This window comes from Nannobrachium achirus (genome assembly GCF_963921795.1).
Source record: "Nannobrachium achirus genome assembly, chromosome: 3".
Lineage (NCBI taxonomy): Eukaryota > Metazoa > Chordata > Actinopteri > Myctophiformes > Myctophidae > Nannobrachium > Nannobrachium achirus.
In genome coordinates, this window is record NC_137812.1 from 1,092,345 (window position 1) to 1,113,373 (window position 21,029).

A 21,029-nucleotide genomic window follows, 5' to 3' on the forward strand; every position below is an offset into this window, starting at 1 on the left:
CATTTTACATTTTAAATGACGTTGCTAGGCAAAAGTATGGCAGAGTTATGTGGCACCAAAGTTTCTGGGTTTTTTTCGGAGTCCCCCATTCAAAGTCAATGGAGTTTTTGGGCGTTGTTTTTTGCGAATTACATCGCAATCGGAAAGCGGATCGGAAAGAAAAGTAATAGCACACCATTCCCGGCCGAGCCGCACATTTTGATGTATATATTGCGGGGGTGGCGTAAATCGTGCGGCAGTTATTACGTGCCGAAGTTTCCCCCATTCTAAGTCAATGGGGTTTTTTGGCGTCGTTTTTTGCGAATTACGTCGCAATGGTAACGCGGATCGGAAAGAAAAGTAATAGCACACCATTCCCGGCCGAGCCGCACGTTTTGATGTATATATTGCGGCGGTGGCGTAAATTGTGCGGCAGTTATTACGTGCAGAAATTCGTGGCGAAAGACTTAATGAGTTAAGTATGGCGGATTACAATAAGTGTTTTGCTATTGCATAGCAGGCACACTTAATAAGCACCACTCGGCTGTTTGGCTTAGGTTGCTATGCTAACGGTTTTGATGTGATGTTCACCCACATAGCAGCTAAATCTGGATGAAAATAAACATTGAATATGGTTCTTAACATGAGATTGATCTAACACTTATATATTTCTGTAATATTATTACTTTTCCCGGTAACAAACGTATGACTCTGTCAAAAAAGTCAAATGTAAAACATAGGACACATTACATGATATTACTCAGGTTTTGTTAGCTGCCTTTTGGAAACATTTCGTTTAAAAGGTCTATTTTATGACCTTTTTGGCTGTTTGGTGACTCTTATTATTGTTATTATGGCTAAACAGATTGTGTTGGTGTACACCTCTCTTCCTTTTTTCAGGTGAGTGTGGGAAGGGAGGCAAAAGTAATATAATATGTAAAATAAAATATCTCTTCATTCCAAGTAATAAGTAAGGAGTAATCTGTAATAAGTAAGTAACATATTACTCTCCTGAGTAATATTGCCCAACAATGTTTATGAAATTGGAGGTCTGTTGGACCACAAGTTTGAGACCTGTAGCATGCTGGGAGGGAGAGAGAGAGTTTCATTGAAATCTCTAGTTTTCTGACTGAAGATAATGTAATAATTCTTTACTAGTGTTATTTGGGGGGTACATGTGTGATGATGAGTCTATCTGATGTTTATTTATTTATTTGGTAACCACGGCACTGCCTCACCCAAGTCTGTGATTTTTTTAGCCACCATCTTGTAGAGGTAGTTGAGGATGGTGATGATGGTGAAGCTGATGATTGAGGCAGTGAAAGTGGTGGCCATCTGCGGTGTAACATATTTAAACAGAGTTGAACTGGAGCTGGAGTCACTGAGGAAGTCCCTCAGCTGCGAGAAGGAGAAGAACACGGCCAATCGATACACAATGATGCCAATTGCTGCAGCCAGGATCAACAGCAGCTGGGGAGAAAGAGAGAGAGAAGATAGCTTCTTTACCTGCAGCCAAAACCGATGTGGAATAATTACAGAGAATAATTATGACACAAGGAGGATGTTCAAAATATTCAGAGCTATATAATGAGATACCTATTATTTATATGCATCCAATAGTTTTGGAACTGCAGTCTATTTAATGAATGTCAATTATATAAAAAGAAGAAGAAGAATGTTAGAGAGATAGAGCAACTTGATTAACTACATACAACTGTTTTATAATCTAACAATATGCACAATACTGTTATTAACACATACTGTATATACTGTAGTATTATTAACAATAAATATGGTTATTAACACATTCCCCGCCATTTTAACATACCTTCGTACTCTACGGTGCCTCTGGTCTCCATAGACTTCCATGTAATTCATAGTGCACGGATCATGCACACCCATGCCTAGATAATGCACCACGTGTGTCCACATTGCTCACAGCTTTCAAACAAAAAAATCCGAATGGAAATCCGTTCAGGCATTCATGAGATAGAAGCCATTATGTTTTCCTAAAATGTAAACAAAGATGGCTGCCATGTTTGATAGATGGGGTTGCTATGGGGGTTAAACATGCAATTTCGCGATTTCTATCATGCCTACTACATTTTTTGGGGTCAGAAAAAAAAATTGAAAAAATTTTTTTTTGAAAAAGAAATGTTTTTTTTTCTTCAAAATGGCGGAAATTCTCGGGACTATCGGGCCTGGCAGGGAAAGACATTGAAATAATCTCGGGACTATCGGGCCTGGCATGCAATGAGTTAAGCTTCTTATAAGGACTTATTAATTGTTGATGAATGCGTATTTACAGGATGTTTGTTGAATGTGTTACCACATTGGGATATAGTCAGGTCCACTATGTATTTTCGTTGGAATTTTGTGGGGATTTGTAAAACTATACATTTTTGGAATCTTCAGAGCATGGGGAATCCAAAAATCATTGTTTGCATTTGCACAGACACCTGCAAAGCCGCCATTTTGGACGTTCAAAATGGCCGACATAAAATACATAATTTGTGCTATCTTGGCTTCTAGACAACCTAGAAACCTAATTAAACATGCTAATCCTATGTTTTCTGGGTCAAGGAATCGACTGAGTAAATGATGGGTGTAAAATGTTCCGGACCCCCACCCCCTTTCTGGGGGTTATCTATTTTGGGACCTCCCAGAACAGTACGGCAGCCAGTTAATGTCTGAATTTCATAATATTTGAGTTGTTTTGTGGGTTTTAAAACATCCTGAGTTCATTCATTAGACTTTTAAAGCAGCCAGAATAACCGTTCTGACTTTTGGTTGGGGTCTTTCCTCACCTGGGACCCCCTAGCCTATCTCAGTAATCGCTTAAAAGTTGTTGTAGCTGGGCTCTGAAAACAAAAATGAGTAAGCAAAATACCAGGTGTCTTCCTCGGGGGGTCCGGGACCCCTGGGGGGTCCTCAGAGTTACTACAGGGGGCCCACCAAATCTTGATGGGAAAGGATTTTCTTTTTTACATTTGAAACTTTATGTTTTTATGTATTCTGGGTTTATGTATTGTACTTTGATGATTTATTAGTATTCTCAGTATTATTTATACAATGTTTATGTTAGACAGTTATGGTTGACAGGTGTTACTGCAGGGATTAAGGTATTGCAACTTCTCACTTTGGGTGTGCAGACTAACATGTCCATTTATTGCACTGCACTCACACACACACACACACACACACACACACACACACACACACACACACACACACACACACACACACACACACACACACACACACACACACCTTTGTTAATCGTCACACCAAAACCCTCACCCTATCCTCTTAAAGAGCTCATGGTCAATTATGCCCAAAGAGATTCATTACAATACTGTCCTCCCTAATCGTGTTGACAGTCTCCACCATAGCATTTGCAGAGAGGAGTGCAATCTGCTTTGCAGCCAAATTTGATGGGCTCAAGTACTGCCTTTGGAGCAGGGAGGGCAAGACACCTGACTGGAACATACCCTCCACTCTCTAAATGCCATCTATTTTCTTTGATTGATTGAAGCTTGGGGCAATTTGTCAGGTATGACAAAGTAGGCATCATAATACGATACCTTCATCAAGGGACATGATTTTGTGGAAATGCACACACATGAAGATACCCTGATTCCTCATCAAGTCCTTGCCTCTGCGGCTTATGGTGCTTTGCAAGACCGATGTCCTCCACCGATGGAAATAGATATATTCAAGCAAGTTCAAGTTATTGGATGTCACAAATGTCAAGGGTCTACACAATTTTTCTGGTGCTGGCTGGGGAAGAGGATTTGTTGGAATCTCCAAAAAGACATGGGTCAATGCCTACTTGAAGCCTGATGATGATGACCAAGTAATTAACCACTTCAAGGACCTTGGCATGGGTTCCATTCCTCCTGAGCTTATTATTGGTGAGCTTCCATCAACATTGCAGTCATTGGAGCATTTTGCATGCCATGTTTACAGTTCAAAAGGTCCAACAACCCTGCGATTACTCAGATGGGAACTATTTCTGTCAAAGAACTTTGAGGGTGAGATGCTACCTCCAACTCGTGCTGCACTGCTACCACATATCCTCCGTGCCAACTACGTCACAATGCGGGATAAATCATACCTAATAAATTGCCCTGAGCTTCTACCAATCGAAGAAAATAGATCGAATTCAGAGAGTGGCGGTTATGTTCCAGTCAGGTGTCTTGCCTTCTCTGCTCCAAAGGCAGAACTTGAGCTCATCAAATATGGCTGCAAAGCAGGTTGCAAGGGACGGTGCAGCTGCTCAAATAACCTGCCTTTCACTCCATGGTGGAGACTGTGTCAACACTATTAGGTTGGACATTGAAGATGACAATGATGAAGACAATAGATCCTGCATGTCTGAAATGACTGCATTGTAGTGAATCTTTTTGGGCATAATTGACCATGGGCTCTTTAAGAGCATAGGGTGAGGGTTTTGGGGTGACAATAACAAAGAGGTGTGTGTGTGTGTGTGTGTGTGTGTGTGTGTGTGTGTGTGTGTGTGTGTGTGTGTGTGTGTGTGTGTGTGTGTGTGTGTGTGTTGTGTTGTCAGTGTGAGTGCAGTGCAATAAACGGACACGTTGTTCTGCACTCTCAAAGTGAGAAGTTGCAATACCTTCATTATGTCAAATTCTGGGTCTGGCCCTTGCCCTTGCCCTGTTCTACCACACTTTGCTCACGCCCTCCCCTCCTGTGAGCCTGATTGTCAATCTGAACTCCTCCCGGCTTCACAGCTGTGAGCTGTTGCCGGATGACTACCTAGTTGTCCATAAAAGGGATTTGGTTCCCCTGGCATCACAGGGATCTCCATATATGGGCATAAAGGGGATTTGGTTCCCCTGACATCACAGTGATGTCAGAGCGGGATGTCAGAGTGTGAGAGTCAAAAAACCGTTACCCGTCCAGAAAGACAGACAGACAGATACGGTCAAGATGTGACGGTTCTGATAGTAAACTGCGACCTATGGTAGCAAACTGCGGCCTATGGTCTCAATAAACCCAGGATACATAAAAACATTCAAAGTTTCAGTTTCAAATGTGAAAAAAAAGAAGATCCCATCAAGATTTGGCGAGCCCCCTGTAGTAACTCTGAGGACCCAGCAGGGGTCCCGGACCCCCTGAGGAAGATCCCTGGTATTTGCTACTACTCATTTTTGTTTTCAGAGCCCAGCTACAACAACTTTTATGCTTGCTCTATGCTATGCTTCAATTATGATCTAATTTAACATTGTTCTGGAGCAGGAGCAGAGCAATTACTGAGATAGGCTCAGGGGTCTGTTTAGGGGGTCCCAGGTGAGGAAAAACCCCAACCAAAAGTCAGAAAGGTTATTGTGGCTGCTTTAAAAGTCTAATAAATGAACTTGGATGTTTTAAAACTACAAAACAACTCTAATATTATGAAAATCGGACATTAACTGGCTGGCGTACTGTTCTGGGAGGTCCCAAAATAGATAACCCCCAGAAAGGGGGTGGGGGTCCGGAACATTTTACTCCCATCATTTACTCAGTCGATTCCTTGACCCAGAAAACATAGGATTAGCATGTTTAATTAGGTTTCTAGGTTGTCTAGAAGCCAAGATAGCACAAATTATGTATTTTATGTCGGCCATTTTGAACGTCCAAAATGGCGGCTTTGCAGGTGTCTGTGCAAATGCAAACAAAGATTTTTGGATTCCCCATGCTCTGAAGATTCCAAAAATGTATAGTTTTACAAATCCCCACAAAATTCCAACGAATAAACCTTTATTAACATAGTGAACCTGACTAATACCTGTGGCCCATACATGGCCACTGGTGTGACAGTTCACATGGCAGACCACTGAACAGTGTTGTTTTTTTATTTTTTCTTGAATACTTTAAATACTACTTCTTTCCACTGTACTCATCAGCAGTGTTTGTGTCAGGTTTGGTGCGGATTGGAGAAAGAGAGCTCCTGTGGCCCATTGGGGTCCCTGGGACCACACTTGGCCCCTGATTGGCTATTCTCACACTGTGCTCCCAAACAGTGTTTGTGACAAGTTTGGCGCGTATCAGAGCAAAACTGAGCCTGGTAAATTTGGGTGTTACATGTGTGACATCCACTGTCCTCCATTCTTCCACCCACAGTTTAGGCGATTTTAATAGTGGATCTCTCTCTCTCTCTCTCTCTCTCTCTCTCTCTCTCTCTCTCTCTCTCTCTCTCTCTCTCTCTCTATAAATTAGACTGGTGTAGATAATAAATAGGAGTAGCATATCCTTACCAAGAACAGAATGCCCAGTATTCCAAAGGAAAACATAGCACGTCCTTCACATGCTGTATAAGGCGCATCTTCTTCTTCCTGAAACGGTACAATGAAATATATTACAGTTCTCTTCTCTGCTTTGTTAGCAGTTGGCAGTGGATAAAGACATCTTAACTTGACCTTTGACAGGAAGACTAATGCATTTCAATTGACCATATTCACCTGGCAGCCATTTTTTTGAAATTTGCATTGAAACCGGGTGGCAACTGGGGTGGCATTTCATTAACTTAATGGCAAGATGGCCGCCGTGTGAATATGATCAATTATTCCAAGGAATAATAGTTTTGTACTTTTTCTGTTTTGTAAGTGACTATGGAGTTAACATTACTATAATAGACCCTGATAGATATGATTTTAAGCATGATAGTATTTTGTTTAATATTAATATGAACTCTTCTGTTTAAGTTCCACGAGATGGATTAATCTGTTCGAGCAGATAACTCCATTCTAAATTGGCTGCTCCTGATACACTATAGGGGTCCTTCACCAGCTGTTATTTGTAAGTCAATGGCCCTTTTGCTTACTGTCAAGTCAAATGAATGTCCTGTTCCTTGGTGTCAAATATCTCACTTTGGTCTTCCTGATCTGAATCAGCTGTCTGTCTAGGCTAGGTGATTTGTGTATTCGACATTGTATGTAAGCCAATGTATTCTTGTAGTTAGGGACAGTTACCTGCCTGTCGCACCGTGGAGGGGACAGCGCGCTGCTCAGGGCTCTCTGTGCTGTGACTATCTGTACTGACTTTTGCTATGCAGGACGCTGTTCTTGGAATACTCTGTTACTGCCTTATAAGAATAAACGCTTGGACATCTACTCATCACCGTTCTGGAACCATATTCTTTTAGTTATAATTAGAGATTTAGAGTGAATTTCTTACTTAACAGGCCCCCATTATAATATGCAAATATGTATTCCCTGTGTATTTTTGGTTACTTCCTGAAAGAAAGCCTCTGAGTCAAAAGGCCAAATTGAAATACACTGATATAATGACATCATAATACCCGATGATTATGTAATAGGGGGAAAAATCCCGGCACCTCATCTTTAATAATAACATGATGATAGCCATTGCTTGCACTGAGGCGACAGGAGGTGGTGATACAGATTTTTGTCTAGCTCCATATTCAGACCCTCTCCCTCCACTACATAGCTCAGAGATAAGGTTCCTCAGTGATAGCTTCCCAAATCGGAAATATCTGATGAATATTCGCCACGATACATGATTCTTACCTTTTCCGCATATCGTATCCAAAAAGTAAAGGTAAATTGATGTTAGGTTGCCCTGCAAGGGAGAACCTTCAGATTGAAAGTCCAGGCTAGATCTGACACCCCCTTTCTTAATAGTACCAACGTCTGCGAGTAACAACTCAGTTGTAATAGATAACACCAATGCATGCCTTTATCATTGTCATTTAATTTTCGTCAGGATAAGTCGTGCCTCATTTAGTATTTTAATGCATTTACTGTATGCATTTGTCGTTTTGATCTTGTGTCCTACCAGTGTGATAGGGTTGGTCTTCGTGATCTCGCTCTTTGACTTTTTAAGATATTTGAGACGAGGCTGTTCTTCCTGCTCCGTGGTGTCCCACACGTATTTCAGCTTTGCCTGATAACGCTTCCAGAACTCCAGGAACACTGTCGCTAAACAAGACAACATATACAGTAGACAGGGTTCAGTGAGAGACAACCATTATGTGGAACAAAAATGTATTACATGTTTCAATGACTGTCTGTTCAATTAGTCTGTTGCGAGTGGTGAGTTGTATTATTATTGTGTTGTGAGGCCAATACAATTGAAACATTAGAATGATGATAAGTTTATGACTTCTATGTAAGATATAGGCATAATTTATACCTCCAAAATCAGACATTGTGTCACAATATCAACAATTTGAAATTAACATAACAAAATGGAACCTCACCCCAGAATGACATGAACACAGCAAACACCAGGGTACCGAAGTTATCAAATACAGAAAGTATCTGGAGAAAAACAAGAACAATACATAACAGTATTTACACAATAGTCTCTATTTTTTAGCTGTCCCTAGATGCAGTAATTATACTATTATAATTATTTATACTACTCTATCGAAGATGGGAACCAAAAGCCGTGCAATGTCACAGAATCTTATTGTATAGACACGTTGCACAGGGACTAGTAAGATCAGCATTTTCTATTTCTCATTCATAAACACCATAGTTTTCAGTTATTGTACGGTCACCATGCATGGCAATAACAAGGTGCATGAGCATAGCAGCTGGTATACTGTTCATACCCAGGGGGCAAAGTCCCATTTTTTGGAAAATCAGACTTGGAGCGTTGTAAAAGGTTGTTCACCAGAAATGATATCTAGGACCATCACTGATCACAACCTAGGTGGACAACCTGGTCAACTAGCTACTGGAAAGCTACAGGGTGGGTTCAAACAAATCCCACCCCAATCTCTGAAAAGGCAAATCCGAATAGGGCAAAAGAGACAAAAAAAACTATAACTTGATAATGCTCACTCTTATCTTCACCATATTAGCTGAGGTATGAACCAGGAGTCTACACTACATCACCAAAGAGTCAGAATGCAATTTGCCCTAAGAAATACTGAAATATTCTCCTTTAAACATGTTTTAGTTTAGGCGGAAATTGTTTTTTTGTGGTTAGGACTCATTTACTTTCTCTCATTTGCAAGAAAAACATAAATTTATGTCAAATAAGAAGTTACTGCATTGCCCAGGATGCTGTTAGCAATAACCAGTTGGTGTATTGTAGCAGTCCTTAATAATCTAAGCAGCCTCAGCTCATACACTAATCAACACAGGTGATGTTACTTTGCTATCAAGCAGAGGCACTATAGGCAGACACTTCATGTTGCTTGCAGAGTGCACAATGCCCTCCGGATGTGAGTTCCATTCTTTGGATTTCATTGATGCAACATGCCTGTAAGTAAGATTTAAGCTTGAATATATGTAGCCTACACAATTTATGAGGTTATCGGTGAATGTATGTTTATATGGTTCCAATTTTTGCTCCATTTTCACCTGTAAAAAATAAAAAGGGCAAGAGGCTAATCCTGACCCTTGTTACGTAATAAGGATTTTTCCTTCTGTCTGTCTGACTGGGACAGTAGACTAATTTTTGTTGTTTCAATGTTCACAGACGTTCCAGCAATAGCTAGCTAGCTAGCTAGCACTCTTACTTACTGTAAGACTACATTCTGAAATATATTGTAAGTTCCTTGTAGCCTACTGTATTGTTATTTTTTTACCAATATATTATTTTGTTATCATTTGATATGGAGAATTCATGCGTCTATTTTCTTTTTCTTTTTTTAAATTGTGCAGTGCTTTTTGGGATCAATGCCTTTATGGAACGGGTGCTTTAATTAGCACAAAGAAAAAATAGAGTGAGTATATTGAGCCAGACGGCGCAACTTGTGCTTAAGATATGATGTACTTTATATACTACCGTCTATTGTAATCAGTCACAATTTTATTCACTTGTCTATTTTGTATGTTTCTGCCTGTAGCAAGATGACAAGCCAACCAAAGAAACGTCTGGCAGACAGTGCCATGTCCCTGAAGCAGAAGAGTTGTGAAGACAAAGGCACAGACTACGCAAAGTGTATCATATGTCAAGGACAGTCTGCTAAAGACCTTTTATGTACTAATCCCACAACAAAATCCAAGTTTATAAAAGCCATGAATGCTCGTCAAGATGAGGTCTTCCAAAGACTGCACCATGAGTCTGCATCAGAAAAATGGTTGGAAGACAGTAAGCCAAAGTGGCACCCCAAATGTCGGAACTGGTACATGAACGAGAAGAGCTACACTTACGCTGAGAAGAAACGGCTATCTGATGTGGGTGCAAGAGCAGAAGATTTGTCTAATCCAGTACCCAGCTCTTCACAACATGCTGTCAAATTCACCAGGAGACACACAGCAAATTTTGAAGCCAAGAAGAGTTGTGTCATCTGCAATAAACAGTGGTTTCGGGGAAAGGAGCCAACCTCTAAGGTCTCCACAAAAAACAGCCAAAAGGCCATTGAGGAGAAAGCAAAGAAGCTTGGTAGAGATGACATATTACTCAGATTGATTGGGCACGGTCATGACATGTTTGCCAATGATATAGCCTATCACAAATCATGCATGAACAACTTCAAGGCTCAGCGCGTTCATACTGGAAAGCAAAGGCTGGACCTGTATACTGTTGCATTTAGCCGCCTCATGGAAGAGCTGGAGGCTCCTCTTTTCCATGACCTGTCAGGTTTCCTAGTGAAATCATTGCGTGACAGGTACCGACAAATTCTAACGGAGCTTGGCGTCAAAACTGCTGATCAGTACCGATCGGATAACCTGAAGTTGAAGCTACAGAAACATTATGGTGCACGCGTTTCAATCCTTAAACAGACGTCTGGTTCAGGTTTCATATGTGCATCAGGTGTACCCCTTGGTGATGCCCTAGCGAAGCTGAAGCAACTAGAAGGAGATCATGCAGAGGATGAGAAATACCATACACTGCAGCAAGCTGCCAAAATTATTCGAGAAGATTGTGTGAATTGCAAAAGGCAAATTCTTAAGAAAGATTCAACAGAGATATCCTTAGCATCTGCTAATGACATAGTTCCTGACTCACTCTTCAACTTCACAGCCATGCTGCTTAAAGACAAGAGACCAAAACCCAGTGTTGATGGAAGAGTCATTGTTGATCAGCCAACAGCAGAGAAAGCTATCATTATGTCACAGCATGTACTACAGCATGTCACTGAGGTACCTACACCTTTGGGAATAGCCACTGCCTACGAGAGACAGCCGCTGACTCTCTGCGTCCACGTCTGAAGACGCGTCTTATGACCCGTCTGATGCCGCGTCCGTGCTTAAATAGCGGTCAAGACGCAGCTTTGCGTCCAGGACGGAGCTCCCGCGGCTCAAGACGCGATTCTCGGTTTCAATCACTTCAATCACGTCTTTGCGTCTTCTAGACGCGAAACCGCGGCTCAAGACGCGATTCTCGGTTTCAATCACGTCTTTTAACCTCAAAGACGCGGCTTGGACACTACAATCGCGTCTTTGATCCCAAAGACGAGGCTTGGAATCGCGTCTGGCTGGAACTCGGTGTGGCCGTAAAGGAGACATGTAACCCGCAAAGTCTGCTGTGTGCTGTCCTTGTATCTATTAGATACATTTTACTATTATTTATTGTCAATGGAACATGCTATATTCTACCATATTGTCGGCATTATAGTGTGTCATAACGTTTTTAGTGCGAAAATATATCTTTTCGTTTCTTTTTTTTTTTAGCATTTAAAAAAAAAAGGCAGGTTATATCTGCCTGGATTCATGGCACAGAGCAGAACGTTTAGCTCAGTCGCTAGAGCGGCTGCCCCGTTGACCGGAGGTTGCCGGTTCGATCCCCGCCTCAGTCACTCTTTATTTCTAAGCACTGTGAAACACGTTTTCTTGCGGCTCCAGACGCGAATCTCGTTTCAATCATGTCTTTGAGCCAAAAGACAGGGCTTGGACCGCGTCTTTGAGCCCAAAGACGGGGCTTGGACACTACAATCGCGTCTTTGGGGGCTTGGACCGCGTCTTTGAGCCCAAAGACGGGGCTTGGACACTACAATCGCGTCTTTGATCCCAAAGACGTGGCTTGGAGGCTACCGCGTCTGGCTGGAACTCGGAGCGGAGTCAAGTTCATTGAAAATAACGGGGCCGTATGTTTTGACGCGGCGCCTCCGTGCGGCCGATGTGTCTAGTGTGTGTTCCCCTTCAGACGTCTGCTGTCTGCTCTCCGTGAAAAAAAAAAAAAAAGGGTGTCTATTGTATGTATTTTTTGATGGAGAATTCAAATATTACCTTCTTTTTTGCATAGGACAACTCTAACCTGCATCAATTGGTATTTTATAATTGCCAATTGTACCCTATCCATCTAAAAAACAAATTGGATGTCTATTGTAGGTATTTTTTGATGGAGAATTAAAATATGACCTTCTTTTTTGCATAGGACAACTCTAACCTGCATCAATTGGTATTTTATAATTGTCAATTGTACCCTATCCATCTAAAAAAACAAATTGGATCTCTATTGTATGTATTTTTTGATGGAAAATTCAAATATTACCTTCTTTTTTAGATAGGACAACTCTAACCTGCATCAATTGGTATTTTATAATTGCCAATAGTACCCTATCAATCTAAAAAAAACAAATTGGATCTCTATTGTATGTATTTTTTGATGGAAAATTAAAATATTACCTTCTTTTTTTAGATAGGACAACTCTAACCTGCATCAATTGGTGCATCAACCTTCTATCTATCTATCTATCTATCTATCTATCTATCTATCTATCTATCTATTTATACTTCACCTTTAGTCAAGAAGAGAGTTCAGCCTCAGGAACTTGCACACCTGGAACTGTGTCATGACTGTGTCATGGAGCTAAGCAGAACTATGTTAAATACTCACAATGAGTCTGATGGACCAATCAGAGTGGTGGTGGGGGGAGGGATCAACAATAGACAGAAACTGGATAATGCTTTGTTAACTGTCCCACCTAAGTCCCTGCTAGTCTGAACAAATCACCTTCCCTCTCATAACACTACTACTACTACTACTACTACTACTACTACTACTACTACTACTACTACTACATTTATATAAAGCTGCTCTTGCATTTGAATTCAAGTCTGACACAAGTTAAGGTTAACTTAGGTAGTAGTTCATTTTGCTGGCTTTTGTGTGTGAGTGTGTAGGCCCACAAATTATTATAATTGTCTGTCATTAAGTGACTCAAAGGGAGACGTCTAATGGGTGTTTATTATTTTAATATTAACTGTGGGAAGATTATATATATTTTATTTTGCACTTACAGTGTTGTGATATTATTCCTGAAGGAAGAGGGGTATTTTCACAGCCCAGGCTTTGAACCTAAATGCTGTTTACATGCTCTATAAATATTTATTTCTATATAAAACTCAGTTGTGTGGAGTTATTGTGTGCCTTTTCTTGTAGCTAAAGAGTCCATTTGTTCACTAGACATTAAGTCAAGGTTACTATTTTGAGTTGAAGCCAAGTGTTTTATTACTTTGTGGTTTAACATTATTTAAAAGGCAAATTCATTGTTATGGTTACTTTAGAAGACTGCTTTTGCATTCATGAGTTAAAAAGAGAGCCAAGCTAATTCAAAGAGTTAAGTTAAAGGAACACAAAACGTGACTTAACTCACAGCTGCCATTGGACAGACAGTTATAACATACTCTTATCTTTCACAGAACAGACAATTATCATTTATTTTATCTATTTGAGACATGTAGCTGCTCTAGGGGAAATAGAGCATTAATTTGGGATCAGCCTATTCAATTGATAATGACCAATGGGTGCCAGTTTCTAAGTAGTTAAGCATATTACCATAACAATATATGTGGCCTAGACATGGATATTGCCCACTCAACTCGTAATCTACAGAAATGTCCACCACATCACACAGTATAAAACCTAGTAGAGAAATCTGCCTTCTCCTGTATTGTATTAGTGACATTCATTAATAAATAGTAAAATAACAGGACAGAGCAGAACAGGCCTCTGCTGTGTCTTTATTATGGGTGCATTCCAATGCAAATGGATACTCTGGAACAATCTGAAACAATGTATCTTTCCTGTGGCTGTTATAATGAACACAAACAGATCAGAACGTAATTTAACATTAACCAGTTACATTTATCATACAACAATGTAAGGGATGGATTCCTTTCTATTGTGTGAGTTACTTAAATGCTGATCAATATGTGAATCTGGCTCTTATCAGGTGGGTGTTTTCTCTCCCTGTCCTGTGCTGTCCTCAGTTAAACCAAGACAGTGCTGTTGTCACCAATGTGGAAAAAGCTTCAGCTCAATTTATTATCTCAAAGTAGACCAGAAAATACACACAGGAGAGAAGCCATTCAGCTGTGAACAATGTGGGAAGTATTTTGCTAAAAGATCACAAGCGTTCACATACTGGAGAGAAACCTTATTGTTGTGACCAGTGTGGGAAAAGATTTGTTCAAAAGGGGATTTTAAAAGAACACCAGAGAATTCACACTAGAGAGAAGCCCTATTGCTGTGACCAGTGTGGGAAAAGCTTTATTCGATTGTCTTATCTCAAAATACATGAACGAATTCACACAGGAGAGAAACCATACGGCTGTGTCCAATGTGGTGAAAAGATAGTCCGAAAGTGCACCAGAGATTTCACACCGAAGATGATGCATATCACTGAACATTTTCGCACACTGGACACAGCAGTATATGGCTTCTCACCAGTGTGGATTTTCAGGTGTCTTTTCAGAGCCGTCTTCAGAGTGAACCTTTTCCCACATTGGTGACAGCAGTAAGGTCTCTCTCCAGTGTGAATCTTCTTGTGTTGTACGAGGCTAGATTTTACAGTGAAACGTTTGCCACAGTGTTCACAGCAGTAAGGCTTTTCTTCGGTGTGAAATCTCTGGTGCACTTTCGGAGCAGCCATTAAACTGAACTTTTCCCCACATTGGACACAGCCGTATGGTTTCTCTCCTGTGTGTATTTTCTGGTCTACTTTGAGATAATAAATTGAGCTGAAGCTTTTTCCACATTGGTGACAACAGCACTGTCTTGGTTTAACTGAGGACAGCACAGGACAGGGAGAGAAAACACCCACCTGATAAGAGCCAGATTCACATATTGATCAGCATTTAAGTAACTCACACAATAGAAAGGAATCCATCCCTTACATTGTTGTATGATAAATGTAACTGGTTAATGTTAAATTACGTTCTGATCTGTTTGTGTTCATTATAACAGCCACAGGAAAGATACATTGTTTCAGATTGTTCCAGAGTATCCATTTGCATTGGAATGCACCCATAATAAAGACACAGCAGAGGCCTGTTCTGCTCTGTCCTGTTATTTTACTATTTATTAATGAATGTCACTAATACAATACAGGAGAAGGCAGATTTCTCTACTAGGTTTTATACTGTGTGATGTGGTGGACATTTCTGTAGATTACGAGTTGAGTGGGCAATATCCATGTCTAGGCCACATATATTGTTATGGTAATATGCTTAACTACTTAGAAACTGGCACCCATTGGTCATTATCAATTGAATAGGCTGATCCCAAATTAATGCTCTATTTCCCCTAGAGCAGCTACATGTCTCAAATAGATAAAATAAATGATAATTGTCTGTTCTGTGAAAGATAAGAGTATGTTATAACTGTCTGTCCAATGGCAGCTGTGAGTTAAGTCACGTTTTGTGTTCCTTTAACTTAACTCTTTGAATTAGCTTGGCTCTCTTTTTAACTCATGAATGCAAAAGCAGTCTTCTAAAGTAACCATAACAATGAATTTGCCTTTTAAATAATGTTAAACCACAAAGTAATAAAACACTTGGCTTCAACTCAAAATAGTAACCTTGACTTAATGTCTAGTGAACAAATGGACTCTTTAGCTACAAGAAAAGGCACACAATAACTCCACACAACTGAGTTTTATATAGAAATAAATATTTATAGAGCATGTAAACAGCATTTAGGTTCAAAGCCTGGGCTGTGAAAATACCCCTCTTCCTTCAGGAATAATATCACAACACTGTAAGTGCAAAATAAAATATATATAATCTTCCCACAGTTAATATTAAAATAATAAACACCCATTAGACGTCTCCCTTTGAGTCACTTAATGACAGACAATTATAATAATTTGTGGGCCTACACACTCACACACAAAAGCCAGCAAAATGAACTACTACCTAAGTTAACCTTAACTTGTGTCAGACTTGAATTCAAATGCAAGAGCAGCTTTATATAAATGTAGTAGTAGTAGTAGTAGTAGTAGTAGTAGTAGTAGTAGTAGTAGTAGTGTTATGAGAGGGAAGGTGATTTGTTCAGACTAGCAGGGACTTAGGTGGGACAGTTAACAAAGCATTATCCAGTTTCTGTCTATTGTTGATCCCTCCCCCCACCACCACTCTGATTGGTCCATCAGACTCATTGTGAGTATTTAACATAGTTCTGCTTAGCTCCATGACACAGTCATGACACAGTTCCAGGTGTGCAAGTTCCTGAGGCTGAACTCTCTTCTTGACTAAAGGTGAAGTATAAATAGATAGATAGATAGATAGATAGATAGATAGATAGATAGATAGAAGGTTGATGCACCAATTGATGCAGGTTAGAGTTGTCCTATCTAAAAAAGAAGGTAATATTTTAATTTTCCATCAAAAAATACATACAATAGAGATCCAATTTGTTTTTTTTAGATTGATAGGGTACTATTGGCAATTATAAAATACCAATTGATGCAGGTTAGAGTTGTCCTATCTAAAAAAGAAGGTAATATTTGAATTTTCCATCAAAAAATACATACAATAGAGATCCAATTTGTTTTTTTAGATGGATAGGGTACAATTGACAATTATAAAATACCAATTGATGCAGGTTAGAGTTGTCCTATGCAAAAAAGAAGGTCATATTTGAATTCTCCATCGAAAAATACCTACAATAGACATCCAATTTGTTTTTTAGATGGATAGGGTACAATTGGCAATTATAAAATACCAATTGATGCAGGTTAGAGTTGTCCTATGCAAAAAAGAAGGTAATATTTGAATTCTCCATCAAAAAATACATACAATAGACACCCTTTTTTTTTTTTTTTTCACGGAGAGCAGACAGCAGACGTCTGAAGGGGAACACACACTAGACACATCGGCCGCACGGAGGCGCCGCGTCAAAACATACGGCCCCGTTATTTTCAATGAACTTGACTCCGCTCCGAGTTCCAGCCAGACGCGGTAGCCTCCAAGCCACGTCTTTGGGATCAAAGACGCGATTGTAGTGTCCAAGCCCCGTCTTTGGGCTCAAAGACGCGGTCCAAGCCCCCAAAGACGCGATTGTAGTGTCCAAGCCCCGTCTTTGGGCTCAAAGACGCGGTCCAAGCCCTGTCTTTTGGCTCAAAGACATGATTGAAACGAGATTCGCGTCTGGAGCCGCAAGAAAACGTGTTTCACAGTGCTTAGAAATAAAGAGTGACTGAGGCGGGGATCGAACCGGCAACCTCCGGTCAACGGGGCAGCCGCTCTAGCGACTGAGCTAAACGTTCTGCTCTGTGCCATGAATCCAGGCAGATATAACCTGCCTTTTTTTTTAAATGCTAAAAAAAAAAAGAAACGAAAAGATATATTTTCGCACTAAAAACGTTATGACACACTATAATGCCGACAATATGGTAGAATATAGCATGTTCCATTGACAATAAATAATAGTAAAATGTATCTAATAGATACAAGGACAGCACACAGCAGACTTTGCGGGTTACATGTCTCCTTTACGGCCACACCGAGTTCCAGCCAGACGCGATTCCAAGCCTCGTCTTTGGGATCAAAGACGCGATTGTAGTGTCCAAGCCGCGTCTTTGAGGTTAAAAGACGTGATTGAAACCGAGAATCGCGTCTTGAGCCGCGGTTTCGCGTCTAGAAGACGCAAAGACGTGATTGAAGTGATTGAAACCGAGAATCGCGTCTTGAGCCGCGGGAGCTCCGTCCTGGACGCAAAGCTGCGTCTTGACCGCTATTTAAGCACTGACGCGTCATGAGACGGGTCATAAGACCCGTCTTCAGACGCGGACGCAGTCTGCGACGGCTCTTGCTGCTGCCTACCACACATTCAATCAGACACGTAGTAAATCACTAATTACGCTGAACAACAGGCTGGGGCTTGGAATCAGTTATGAACGTCTGCAGCGTCAGCTGACAGCAGAGAGTGAGAAAGTCATGCTGCAGGTTGAAACTGATGGTGTGTACGTGCCAGAAACAATGATGAAAAACTGCAAGATTCCCCATGTTTTTGCCATGGACAATCTGGACTGGAAGAAGAAGACACTAGAGGGTGGGAGTTTCAATGCCACCACTGCAATCATAATAGAAAACAAAGACACCATGAAGGTCCAGGTGTGTGCCACAGTCCCCACTTCTTCTTCTGACAGAAGAAAGACTCTCTCTGATGTTGCTGATCCACCTGCTTCCATGTGTCATATCTCAGCTAAAGACAGACAGAGTTCCAGATCACTTGAGCACATTGAGAAGCTAGAGAGTCTGGTAACTTCCTCAGATGGTACAGCTGAGGACCTGTTGCTTGTGTGGCACCTAGCACGAATGGTAACAACGTCACAGTTGTTGGATGCTCCTCCAGATGCAGAGGCAGGACTGCCTGGATTTTCTGCCTTCTGTGCAGACCTCCACCCATACAGACCGGCCAGCATCATTGGATATCTTCCTCTAATCCCAGCATCTCCAACCGATCCCACTGTCCTCAAAGAAGAGATGAAACGGCTGGTCAGGACATCGCATGCACTGGGAGACAAGTATACCATTATTACTGGAGATCAGGCTACATATGAACTCACTGTTGCTATCAGAGACAAGCACAGAGACGAGTTCTGCAATGTAGTGTTGCTACTGGGAGGCTTTCACCAAGCTCATAACTATATGAAGGCTGTTTGCAAGATCATAAGGGATGCAGGTGCTGAAGATCTTCTTGTCGCAGCTGGTCTGTGTCAGGAAGGGACTGCCAAGAAGATGTTTGGTGAGAAGGCTGACTACTACCAAACCATGCATGCCCTCAGAATCCTCAGTGAGGCCATATGGCGACTGTACTGGCAAGCATTTGAAGCCTGGGCAGCAGACAGAGAAACACACTGGCAGTCACAGATGGAAAATGTCTTGAAGACGTTGTTTGACAAAGACACCACTCCCACTCAGAAGTTAGAGATCATCCAGAGTTCAAGTCCACAGTTATCAGTCCTACGAGGGCAGATGTTGCTTTTCCAGGAATCACTGAATGACCAGCCAACAGCAGTTTTCTGGTCAATCTTCCTGGAGATGACAGACATTCTGCACAGGTTTATATACTACCAGCGAGAGGGTAACTGGGTAGGACATCTCTGTGAATCAGCACGGATGCTACCATACCTCACTGCAGCAGGGCACTACAAATATGGACAGCAGTCTTTGCCTCTGTATTTGGCAGAGATGAAGGGACTGCCAGAAACGGCTCCAGAGGTACATGAAGCACTGATGGCAGGTGCATTTGTTGGGAGAAGAGCAAATGGCAACCACAATGGGGTCTCTCCTGACATGCTTCTGGAGCAGACTTATAATGCAGATGCCAAGGAGGCAAGTGGTCTGGATGGCATTACCCTAAATCCTGCTGCTCGGATGAAGTGGGTCTACACAAAACCACTCACTGCAGCTGTCTCTGCAGAGCTGAAGTCTATGCTGCACCTCCATTCCTCCAGCCCACACCATGAATCTGGTTTGAGACGTGTCACCAGGGATGCAGAGATGGTAGTCAAGGTCATGGCAGCAGTAGAGACCAATCCATTCACAACAGCCTCAACATCACTGATCAACATATCAACTGGACAGTGTGCAGATTCCACAGTCAAGGACAACCTGACCAGCGTGAAAGTAATTGGTCTGAAGGCACTGTCTGATTCACTGTCCAGTGAACAGAAGAAGACACATATTGTGAAGCTTAACACCTTCCATACACAGAACATGAAGCAAAAGAAGTCCAGGGGGAAATCTTCTGCACCTGGCAAGAGCAATGAAGTTACTGCCCTTCTTCGCATGACACAGATCATTGCCAGTGGTGGAGAACTGGACATTGTTGACTTCATAGGCAACCATGAATGCAGTGACCTTCCCCCATCCCTCTTCCAGGAAGATGGCGGTATGAGAACGGGTACCAAAGCAAGCCTAGTGAAGATCCTGAAAGAGGAGACAAAAGTTATAAGCATCCCTGATCTACCTCAAAATGACAAAAAGACAGCAATAGTCGTTGATGCTATGTGTGCGATTCGACAATGGTCTTTTCACAAAGGTGAAAGATTTGGAACCATTGCTGAGCGATACAAACACCTGCTGCTGAATGATGTGCCTGCTGGCTCTGAGATCATACACTTTTGTTGTGACAGGTACAGTGAATCCAGTCTTAAGTCAGCTGAACAGGAAAAGAGATACGGCCCATCAAAATCAGCCAGAGTATATGAAGTCAGTGAGCAGTACACAGCTCCTGATCCAAAGGAGTTTTTTGCAGTGTCAGCTAACAGTGTAAGCAAACTTTCTCAACTTCCTCTGTGAGAAATGGTGTGAGAATGAGCAACTGGAGCCTGCTCTTGGCCCAACCCATCTCTATCTGGGTGGTGGATTCACAGAAGAGACAAAGAGTGTGGTGCTCACAGCAGGTTCAGTTATGGATGTTCCTGCTCTGGAATCCACACAGCAGGAGGCAGACACTAGGATAATACTCCACACCCTCTACAGTGTCAAGAATGAAGGAGTTGACAGAGTTGTCATACATGCAAATGACACCGACATCATTAACTTGTGCCTGTATTATGGTGCAACATACCTCAGCGACCTCCCAGAGCTGTGGGTAAGAACAGCCCAGAATGCATACCTGCCTATACATGAAATGGTAGTGGCGTTGGGACATTCACAGTGTTGTGCCATGCCCTTCGTGGTAGAGATATCACTAGTTATCCATATTTCACTGGAAAGAAGGCATGGTTCAAGAGCAGCATGAAGCTGGATATACCTGCACTTGAAGAGTTTGGTGAGAACCCTGACGATGCCATAACAGATGACCTCCTCAATCAGGCAAGGGACCTCACCATAGCTGTGTACACATCCACAGCTGATCACTTTGAGGGTGCTGATCTAGGCAAACTAAGAGCA

At 41.5% G+C, this 21,029-nt stretch overlaps 1 protein-coding gene across 1 annotated transcript in view; it reads right to left on the minus strand.

Annotated features, from left to right (window-relative positions):
* Positions 1-21,029, minus strand: part of LOC308281575 (anoctamin-6-like) — a gene marked incomplete at both ends in the record, with an annotated part of 64,482 nt that overhangs the window by 6,809 nt on the left and 36,644 nt on the right. The window contains 3 exons of the mRNA XM_080721802.1: positions 1,218-1,449; positions 7,777-7,919; positions 8,201-8,261. Of these exons, the coding sequence (XP_080577928.1) occupies positions 1,218-1,449; positions 7,777-7,919; positions 8,201-8,261 (436 nt within the window). The remainder of the gene's footprint in view (positions 1-1,217; positions 1,450-7,776; positions 7,920-8,200; positions 8,262-21,029) is intronic.